This window comes from Neophocaena asiaeorientalis, unplaced genomic scaffold, assembly GCF_003031525.2.
Source record: "Neophocaena asiaeorientalis asiaeorientalis breed wild unplaced genomic scaffold, Neophocaena_asiaeorientalis_V1.1 scaffold1106, whole genome shotgun sequence".
NCBI lineage: Eukaryota > Metazoa > Chordata > Mammalia > Artiodactyla > Phocoenidae > Neophocaena > Neophocaena asiaeorientalis.
Genome location: NW_020175061.1, coordinates 38,831 through 49,105, shown reverse-complemented (window position 1 = coordinate 49,105; position 10,275 = coordinate 38,831). Strand labels below are relative to the sequence as shown.

The window sequence follows — 10,275 nt, the reverse complement described above, 5'->3', positions numbered from 1 at the left end:
CTGTCGTTCTGATGTTTTTTTTCCTTACCTCCTGAGTTACTTCTCTTCACTCTGGACCCCTTAGGCCACATCTTCCATTCTCCCTGCATAGTGGCTGTATTCCTATATTCTTACTCAGATCAAAGACACTTGTTTCCTACTTGTAGAAGGAAGAACTTGGGACGACAGTGTCCTCACCTCATTTCCTATCAGTACATCTTTTAAAAAAATTCCACCTAGAAGCCAGAGGACAAGAGCTGCCTTAAGTCATTCTTTTTTTAAAAAAATTAATTAATTTTTGGCTGCGTTGGGTCTTCGTTGCTGCATGTAGGCTTTCTCTAGTTGCAGTGAGCGGGGGCTACTCCTCGTTGCAGTGCATGGGCTTCTCATTGCAGTGGCTTCTCTTGTTGTGGAGCACAGGCTCTAGGTGCATGGGCTTCAGTAGTTGTGGCATGTGGGCCCTAGAGCACATGGGCTTCAGTAGTTGCAGCACGTGGGCTCAGTAGTTGCAGCACGTGGGCTCAGTAGTTGTGGTGCGCAGGCTCAGTAGTTGTGGCTCGCAGGCTGTAGAACACAGGCTCAGCAGTTATGGCTCATGGGCTTAGTTGCTCCGCGGCATGTGGGATCTTCCCGCACCAGGGCTCGAACCCATGTCCCCTGCATTGATAGGCAGATTCTTAGCCACTACACCACCAGGGAAGTCCCTTAAATCATTCTTGATGCTAGAATGGGTGGATGTAATTAGGAAAGGGAGATCTGCAAGATAAAGCAGTCTTCATCGGAAAGGGCAAACCACCCACTGGCTGGCTAAGAGAATGAACACTCAGATTGCAACCTCAATTATATGTATAAATTCCCACTAAAGACAGAGCATGTTATGTTAACAGATTTAAACCCATATCCTTTCATATTTATTTTGCTTCATTATGATGAGTCACATGCTGATTCCAAATAAAAGCAAGCAATTCCCTGATTTATAATCATCCATTAAGCAAATCTTGCTTTTTGGACCTCAGAATTACTGGGCCTTGTTCATCCTCTTTGCATCCCTTAAATCAAAAGTGAGAAATACAGTAAGTTCAATTGTTTATTAATAATCTTGGAACAAATACGTTAACAATTCCTTAGAATTATATAGCATTTTTACAATTTTGAAAGCACTTTCACATATACCAATTAAACCCTCACAACATCCCTGTGAGGTAGGCAGGGTTGGTGTTATTTTCCTATTACTAGTGAGGAGAACAAGGCTCATGGGTGAAGTAAGGTCACACAGTTGGTTAGCGATGGAGCCAGGACTAGAACCTAGGCTTTCTGACATGCCTCCCTGAGAACATTCAAGTAATGGCATCCTATGCTATATAATGAACATTTCTCTCCTATGATGATCAGGTCTATTTTTATAAGTCTGGTATCACCTTTTCCTAATATCCAAAAACACTGAATCACAGTTTTGATGAGATATTTCTTCCCTGTTACTGGACTATTTCTCTTTGATGTATCAAGCACCATCCTAAGGTGAAATTTACTTGTGTTTTAAGTTTTGAGGATCCTTGGCTATAAGTTCTAAATTATGATATAAAAATTTGTTTTAGAAATTCTGCAAAAGTATTCCTATGTTGAATATGTCAAACTTACTTAAACAAAAACAACACAAGCCTGTTTATATTTTTGAAAGCTTTGCAGTCTTTCTCAATAGGATGTTTAGATGTGTATAAATGGAATAGGGAAAGGTGTTTAGCAACATTACTGGGAAGCCTATGCAGAATGCACCTAAACGCAAGTCACATCACACTAATTTGTTTGTGTTGGCCTTCTAGAGGAAGGAAAACCATTAGAAAACTTTCAGGTTTGATCCCATCTTATGTGTGACATCCTCAGCAATAAGCTGGAAAATTCTGAATTATACCAATAGGGGGGTTCAAGCAGTAGTGATCAAAGCATATATATGTATGGTAGAAAGGAAGAAAACACTTGCTCTTCAGTGGTTTTGCCTAGGTCCAGTGTAAGTATACTTATCACGGCAGATTTTAAGCTATAGCATCTTTCATGTTAAATTTCAAATTGTGAAATATGGTGGAGTTATCAACTTGGAATATGACTGAAACTGAATGTAACTGACCCCAAACTACCTGTCAAAAGCAGAGTAATGCTCAATGGGCATAAAAGGTAAGGGATAAAACCCAACTGCTCTGGTATGGAGAGAAAAACAGCAAATGCAAACCTTCTGGTTAAAGTGAACCATAGACCATCAGGCATGTAAAGCAGGTTTTAAAAATATGAAAATGACACTGAGCTGTATTATCAGGAATTATATTCCTAAAGTTCCAGTTTTGGCCTTTTAAATTTAAGAGCAATAGGGAGAAACGTAAGCCTGTGGGGAGGAGGTGGTGCAGAAAATGAATGGGATCTAGAAACGGGGCTGAGGTGGGAGGTTAGGGAACATCAAGAAACAGCTTAAATATATTCAAAATGGATTTAGAATCCCTCTAAATCCAACCTCTCCAACAATATTTGCTAAATTGAGAGATCTGGTCAAAAAAGTGGGTGACAATAAAAGTGACTATTTTATCTTACAAAAGAAGTATTTAAATATAGATTAGAAATTATGCTGTTAAAGATTAGTCCACTGATCAGGCTGTAGAAAGTGAAACTTAAGTGTTGCTGTCAGATACATTGCAGAAAACTGCTTCCAAAAATAGAATTACCATAGCAGGACTCAACATTAATGAAACCATTAATAAACAAGCACTTAACTTTTTATACTTGAAGCCTAATGAAAAAACATTGGTACCCTTAAGAAATAAATATAACACTTTAAGGTGAAAGATATTGCAGCTACATTTAAGTTTTCGATCAAGAATGTTCTAGTTTGGTATACTGGGCTCAAAACCAACTACACGTTTGAAATGCATAGAGACTACACTATATTCCTTACATAGTATCATTGTCATCATCTTCATGTTTTCTCTTCAATGGGTTTGATTCATTGGCCGTGTTCTGTGATGAAACCATGTTGGTGGTAATAAGAATATTTTTGGGCCCAATCATTGAAGGATTAAGCAGAACATTTTGAACTGCAGTTGTTGCGGGAACTGTAAACAGAGGAGAAAACACCCCCAAACTATGAACTACACAGAATCAGAAACATATGGTAAAAAGTATTCAACAAAGCTGAAATGTAATTCTAATAATAATTTCTTTTTTTAAGGTTTTTAAAATAACATTTATTTCTTAAAAGTTAACATGTGCATAACAGGAAACCAGAAAACACAAGAAGCAAAAAACAAAGTCATCCATAATCACAAGCAGTTTACCGTCTGATGTGTCCTTCTAGGTTTCGTTTGTGTATCTACATAACTAAGCATCCATTTTATGTAATTAAGATCATACAGTTATGTATATGCTTTTTCACACATCATGAATATTTACCATTTCAAAGTCCCAAAGCTGTGAGTATTTTGACAGCCAAGAATACACTTATACCAACTCAATCTGGAAGGAAAAAACATAATCCTGCCTTTTTTGGCGACAAAAATTTCATAAATCACAAAAATGGCAACAGGCCTCTAGATAAAGTTATGATTAAAATACTACATTCCCTTAGTATTCAATTAAAAATGAGACATAAAGCAAGAGTACACAAAGTATAATGCTTCTGAGAATAAAAAGTATTCAACAAAGCTGAATGTAATTTTAATAACAATTTCAATAGCATGAAGTAAAACTATCAGAAGAAACATAATTATACTGCATTAAGAGTTAAATTACATTTTTTAATGATTTAAAGTACGTAAATTAGTATCTAATATAAGGTTAAAGAAGTTCTGTTAGTTTTTTTTGTTTTTTTTTGTTTTTTTTTTTGCGGTACGCGGGCCTCTCACTATTGTGGCCTCTCCTGTTGTGGAGCACAGGCTCCGGACGCGCAGGCTCAGCGGCCATGGCTCACGGGCCTAGCTGCTCCGCGGCATGGATCTTCCCGGACCGGGGCACGAACCTGTGTCCCCTGCATCGGCAGGCGGACTCTCAACCACTGCGCCACCAGGGAAGCCCTGTTTTTAATTTACTTAAAATTTCAATTAGTTCTCAGTCATGGGAAGCAGTGCACTGGATTCATCATGGAACATACTAAAGGCACATGTTCAAGGTCAGGAATCATGCTTCCTTACAGACCAATATTATGGTGTACGGTTAGGTTTCAGAAGATGTGAAATCTAAACATATTCATGAATAAACTACGTTAGAATTCTACTTATATTATTCTAACTTTCTACATATACTTCCGTGAAGTGAATAAAAGTACAGTTTTCATTGGATATGTACTAAGTTGTATTATTTTCTTGAGCTTTAACCCTAAGTGATTTTGCCTGAGATTTGTAGACCATAACTTATTTTAGTTCATAGGGTTCTTTGAGACTCTGATGATCATGTTGAAATCTCTCCCTTCCCCCCAAAATGTTACATATATGTAAAATTTCATACAATTTTAGTGTGTTTATAGACCCCCTCTGAAGAACCCAGATTTGCAGCATTACGGCCGCCTTCCTGTTACAATATTAAAACAATTTAATTATTGCTATAGGAATACAAACTGTTCTGTTATCACGAACCATTCACAAATTTTAAAATTCAGAAAAATATTTTAAAAGAACCACTTTCAATCCCCCATGCCCTGCCCATCATGTTACCTGGTTTGACAGGTGTGGACTGAGAAGGTGGAATCTGCACCGTAAATCTTTGGCTTGTCACTGACACTGGAGGTGCAACTTTATTTGGGACAGACACTGTTTGTGGGGTTGCTGTAGTTGTAATTAACAGACCATGTTAGTTAGGTGACTTATTATACAGGTTCAATTTCTGCTCTCCTTTAGCTTACCAGAAACTACCTTCAAAGCACAGGGAATTAATGAAAGATCTGCTTGAGTTTGAATCCAGGCTTTATCACCTACTAGCTGAGTGACCTTGGGCAAGTTATTTAATCTTTTTGTGCTTTTCTCATCTATCAAATGGGGATAACAATACCTGTTTCATAGGATTCTTGTGAGAATTAAAATAATCCAAGTAAAACTCTTCACATAGCATCTGGCACTGAATTTTAGCTACATGAAGTCATGAAGTTGAACATTTAAATAAACAGCATTAAAGACCCAAGTTTTCTATTATCTTATGTGGCACTTTTAATCTCTGTCACTTGCTGGGAATTAGGAGGTGTCTACTATGCCCATGAAGCTAAATCAACATGCATCTAACAGAAGCCTAACATATCTCCATCTTTAGGTAAGTTTGCCATGTATTAAGGAGTGGTCCAAAGAATTTGGTGAAGCTTAATGAAGCAATATAAGTATTTTATTTTGTCAAGAAAATTCACAGTAGGTGGATGTTTTCTTGTCCATTACCATAAGGAAACTGTTAACATTTATCTAAGTATGGAGTTTAGGTTTTAAAATTGAACAGAGTATACGCTTAGGTCTTATGCTTTATGAAACACATTTAAATTTTTTTTAAAGTTTAAAACTTGCATCTTTAATAGTAGTTTTTAGCAGCTCCCTCACTCTAGACTTAAAAATCTCTAAAACATGTACAATAAATGTCTAACTAGGAATAAAAATCACAACTGGTAACTAAAATTGGTTAACTTGCCAACACATGTAACTGATTAGCACAGCCTAGAGTTTTTAAAAAGTTGGTATTCACTTAAGAGATATGAACCCACAGATAAACAGTATATGATAAAAAAGTTACACAAATTATATAGGCAAACTCCTGTCTACAAAGGTCACATGCATATAATTAGAAGTGTACAAATTAATACTATACCAGTCTGGTTTTAAAATGCTGAAATGTGAATTCACACCCTGAAAATATGAAGAGGTTGTCTACACATCTCAAAAATCAAATGCTGCTTACACTAGAGCTATATGACATCTATAGTACTCAAGTTATAAGAGCTAAGAAATCAATACTGGTCAAAGAGAAGGGTTTTTTTTTTCTGAAAAGACTTTGACTATGAAAAAAATACAGCAGGAACATAGGACAAAAAAATCAGGAAATCTAAATCCATTATTCATGTGTTCCTTATTATCTAAGCAACAATGACATTGTGGTTTCTAAATGCCATTCTCCACTAAGAGGAACCAGGGCTCTTTAGAGAAATGGCTGATTCTAGGACTGGGGTAAGGAAAATATAAGATGAGCTTGGAACATCTTGTGCCAGGAAGCAAGAAATGCTCAAAGAATGATGGAGACCTGTCACAAAGGACGCAGGAAACAGTCTGAAGGGGTGCTCACTGACCAATACAGGATAATCAGTACTACTTTTGAAAAGGTTATATTAAAAATGATTTTCTTTGATAGTCTTAAGCTTTTTGTATACTTTAAACTTACTTCTTTTGATTGCATCTCTTGCCAATTTACTCAGAAATTTAATTTCTGATAATAAGTAGGCTACTGCTGTGAGTGAGTTTGGCAACTTTATTTGTATAAAACCCAGAAAGAACACTGCTTAAACTTCTGTTTTTGTTACCATAGTTAATACCGGCAACAATGTTGGGTAATGCCCAATTCTATACTCATTTGGGATCAGATATTCCTTGTTGCTTTCTCATTTTGAAATCTGATAAAATATGTTTATAGCATTACTAGAGGACGAGTAAATGTATTAATGGCAACACATATCGGAATTTCTGACTCACCTTTTTACTTGGATTACAGTTCAAAATCAAGTGCTGAGGCACTTCTTTACCAGCCAGAAAAGCCATTTCCCTCTCGCACTTACCTATAGTAGGAGTGGTAGGTCTGCTACTAACAGCACCAACACTTAACCGTGGAACTAGTCTTCCTTGGTTAGGTCCCTAGGGGATTTAAAAAACAAATTAGTTTTAACGTTGTTCACACTTGACACCTAAACTTAGCAGGAAATGAAATTAGGATTGCTGATATGAATTATTAATAAATAATTGATGGCAAGAATGTCCTGTTTCTGTTCAGTGTTCTAATGCAACATTTAAACTAGGGTTTTCACAAATATCTATATATATACACACACATATAATACAAACAATACATATCTATATAAACATGGATAAGAATATATATATAAAATATATAATTCTATATAGTTTTAAAGTTTGAGGTAGAGTGTTATTTGGGGATAACAGCTAACTTCCTTATGATTTTTTAATCTTAACTAGTCAATATCTTAACCCAGTAAGAAACTTCCTTATAGTGGAATTTCAGAGGTACAGAGGTAGCCCAATGTGGGGAGAACTTTCTCAGTGGTGGGAGAGGCTTAGGTCATATTTCAGAAAGCAAGTCCAATGCCTGATGGTATATCATTTACTCTGTTATGGTATAGTGTAAAGATTGGGAGTTATGAGACCTGGGAATCAGTCTTAACTTTGCTACTAACTTCATAGATGAGTTCGGGCTCACTTCCCTGATGAGTTAGATGAACAATAAAGTTCCTTTTAGCCCTAAAAATCTTGGATCATATATTCTATATTTTAACATAGTAGCTAATTGCAGACATAGTATTTTCAAGGAACTAAATTTTAAAAAATCCTAGTAAATTATCTTAGCCTTTAATTTACTGCACTATTTACCCCTAACACATCTTACCCTTTTTAAAAGCTAAGATGACTAAAAATTCTTACCTTTTTAATTAAGGACTTTAGCCTATAGTTTGGAGCTGTTAAGCAGTATCTGTCAGGTGGCAGTCTGGGTCCTGCATATGGCTTAATCAGTGGTAAAGGGGTTTGATTTTTCTGCCTTGCAATATCCAGTAAAAACTAAAAAAAAAATCCTTATTAGAACTACAATTAAAAATTATAAGTAAAATGAACTTCAAATAAAATTTTGCTCACATCTCTCGGGGGAGGAGAGGTAAAAGACTGGTCAGCCCGACACTGGATTGCCAGTCTCACATCATCTGCATCAACATTAGGTTTTTTAGCATGGCTTGAATAAATTTTTGCATCATCCAGAATTGAAGTCACATATCCTTTAAGAACAAAACATTATTTAAAACATATGAAAATAGATTAATATTTATGGCCAGTTTTCTTAAAAAGTTTCACTAATTTCCAGAAAGTTTATGAATTTTGGTTCTAATATCTAATTGTCCTATCTATATGATCAATTTTAAACAGATATCACAATATACTGTTCCCTAGCCTGAGCTCCTTTTTACTGCTTTATGAATTCTATAACATTAAATTTTTTTTCTTCACATATTTTTAAGACTTTATTTCTGTAGAGTAGTTTTAGGTTCACAGCAAAATTGAGGGGAATATACAGAGATTTCCTATATACTCCCTGATGCCATACATGCATAGCATCCTCTATTATCAATGTTCCCTGCAAAGTGGTGCGTTTGTTACAATTGATAGTCCTACACGGACCCATCATAATCCCCGATAGTCCGTAGTTTATATTATGGTTCACTCTTGGAACTCTACATTTTGTGGGTTTGGACAAGTGTATAATGACATGTTATGACATTAACTGTTAAAGTATTTTGGTTGAAAATGTTCTTACAATGAACGATTTTTAAAATTCACAAGTTAGGCGATTTTGGTGTTTTGTTAACTTACGGAAAGCAAATTCCAACATTTGATTTATAACCCTTGGTTCGTACTCCGTAATTCCCATATCCTTCAGGATCTGTGCCATCACCTGTGGATTCAAATAAAAACGCCAGATGCATAATCTAGGTATAGAAATCAAGACTGGACCGAAGGTAGTAATTATATTTATGATACAAGGTTCCCCCTTCTCTGGGTTCCAAACTTGTACTTATCCTTTTCCTCCCAAGCGAGTGTCAGGTTCACACCAAATCTCGTCTTGATCTCTTTGCTGAAAACTTTTTTTTTTGGCGGGGGTGGGGGTGGGGGCGGGGGCAAAGAGAAGAAAAAGGCCCGGGTTGGCTTTCCCAGTCGAGGTAGGGGTGGTTACAGCTGGTTGTCATTTTCAGATGTGGCGACTGCGGTAGCTTTGCATCAGAACACTGGAGGCGCGAGCCAGGATTCGCAGACGGGGCGGGACGACTAGGCGGCCCGGGCCCGAGGCCCAGGAGACAAAGCCGGGAGGCCGGCCTGCGCATCCGGCGGGCCGCCAGCCTCCCTCCGGCTGGGCCGCCGGGGTGGCGGGAGAGAGCCCTGGGGTCCAGGGCACTCGAATCTCCAGCTCCTGGCGGCCCTGGCATGGCTGAAGTCGACCCGCGAGCCCATCATCAGGTCCTCCCCCCAGGCCCGCCTCTCAGGTCCCCGGCTGCGGTCGTGCCCAGCTTCGCACCCCGCCTCGCATCCTTCGCACTCACCAAGGCATCTCTCGGAGCGTTCTTGGGAGGCGCCATCTTGCCCGACTCCATGTTATCCTGCTGCTAGTCATCCGGGGAGAGAGGACTGCTCGCGGATTCCTCGCTCAGGCTCCACCCCTCCGGGCGCGGAGGGCGGGATTACCGCGCCGGTCCTTTTGCTCCGCTGGCTACCGCTTCCCAGCCGCCCGCCCGCCCCGCGGAGGCAGAGGGAGGCCGGGCTAGCAGGGAGCCCACGGCGCTGAAGCCTTCTCCGAAGAGCCCTCGGCTAACGCTTGGAAAACTGATAAGTTCGCCTTCTCAGAGCTGTTCCCCGGAAAAGTACACGAAAAGGGGCACCCTTGTCTTTTCTGGGGCCCCTCCTCACGTCCCCTGCAGCCACCCTGGCCCCTTCCCTCTCCCTGAATGTCTGCAGAGTCCCTGCATCCACCTGCCTTTGTGGTAGTGCTGCCTGGTCAAATGCAGAAAGCCCAGTTAAATTTGAATGTCAGATCAATAATCACGTTTTTAGCATAAGTTTATCCCAAATATTACACGGACTATACTTACACTATGAAATGATTTATTGTTGATCTGATATTCAAATTTAACTGGGTGCTCTTTAGTTTTTGTTTTTGTTTTTTTTTGCGGTGTGCGGGCCTTTCACTGTTGTGGCCTCTCCCGTTGCGGAGCACAGGCTCCGGACGCGCAGGCTCAGCGGCCATGGCTCACGGGCCCAACCGCTCCGCGGCGTGTGGGATCCTCCCGGACCGGGGCACGAACCCGTTTCCCCTGCATCGGCAGGCGGACTCTCAACCACTGCGCCACCAGGGAAGCCCTATGTGCTCTCTCTCTTTTTTTTTTCAAAATTCCAATGACATTTAAAATTTCTCTTTCTGACTTACTTCACTCTGTATGACAGACTCTAGGTCTATCCACCTCATTGTGCTCTCTATTTTTATTTGCTAAATCTGGCAACTCTACCCTATGGTCTGCTCTCCACC

At 39.1% G+C, this 10,275-nt stretch overlaps 1 protein-coding gene across 2 annotated transcripts; it reads right to left on the bottom strand.

The window, feature by feature from the left end:
• Positions 1 to 642: 642 nt before the first annotated feature.
• TAF9B (TATA-box binding protein associated factor 9b) lies at positions 643 to 9,923 on the bottom strand. 2 transcript variants are annotated; one of them, XM_024764042.1, is made up of 8 exons: positions 9,296 to 9,923; positions 8,571 to 8,652; positions 7,842 to 7,978; positions 7,632 to 7,766; positions 6,755 to 6,830; positions 4,668 to 4,778; positions 2,918 to 3,074; positions 643 to 1,028 (listed from the first exon to the last, which is right to left on the bottom strand). In XM_024764042.1, exons 1-8 carry the CDS (start codon positions 9,344 to 9,346, stop codon positions 998 to 1,000), a joined length of 780 nt encoding a protein of 259 aa, XP_024619810.1. In that variant the 5' UTR covers positions 9,347 to 9,923; the 3' UTR covers positions 643 to 997. The 2 variants fall into 2 exon arrangements, with proteins under 2 accessions (XP_024619810.1, XP_024619811.1); XM_024764043.1 differs by lacking the exon at positions 643 to 1,028 and having other exon boundaries at positions 1,053 to 3,074.
• Positions 9,924 to 10,275: the final 352 nt, after the last annotated feature.

Bases quoted from the DNA above. Each gene is read 5' to 3' on its own strand.
- TAF9B (XM_024764042.1), bottom strand. From the start codon at position 9,346: ATGGAGTCGGGCAAGATGGCGCCTCCCAAGAACGCTCCGAGAGATGCC. The intron at 8,653-9,295 runs GTGAGTGCGAAG...TTGAATCCACAG, and splicing joins ACGCTCCGAGAGATGCCTTG to GTGATGGCACAGATCCTGAA. The intron at 6,831-7,631 runs GTAAGAATTTTT...TAAATCCCCTAG, and splicing joins TAAAGTCCTTAATTAAAAAG to GGACCTAACCAAGGAAGACT.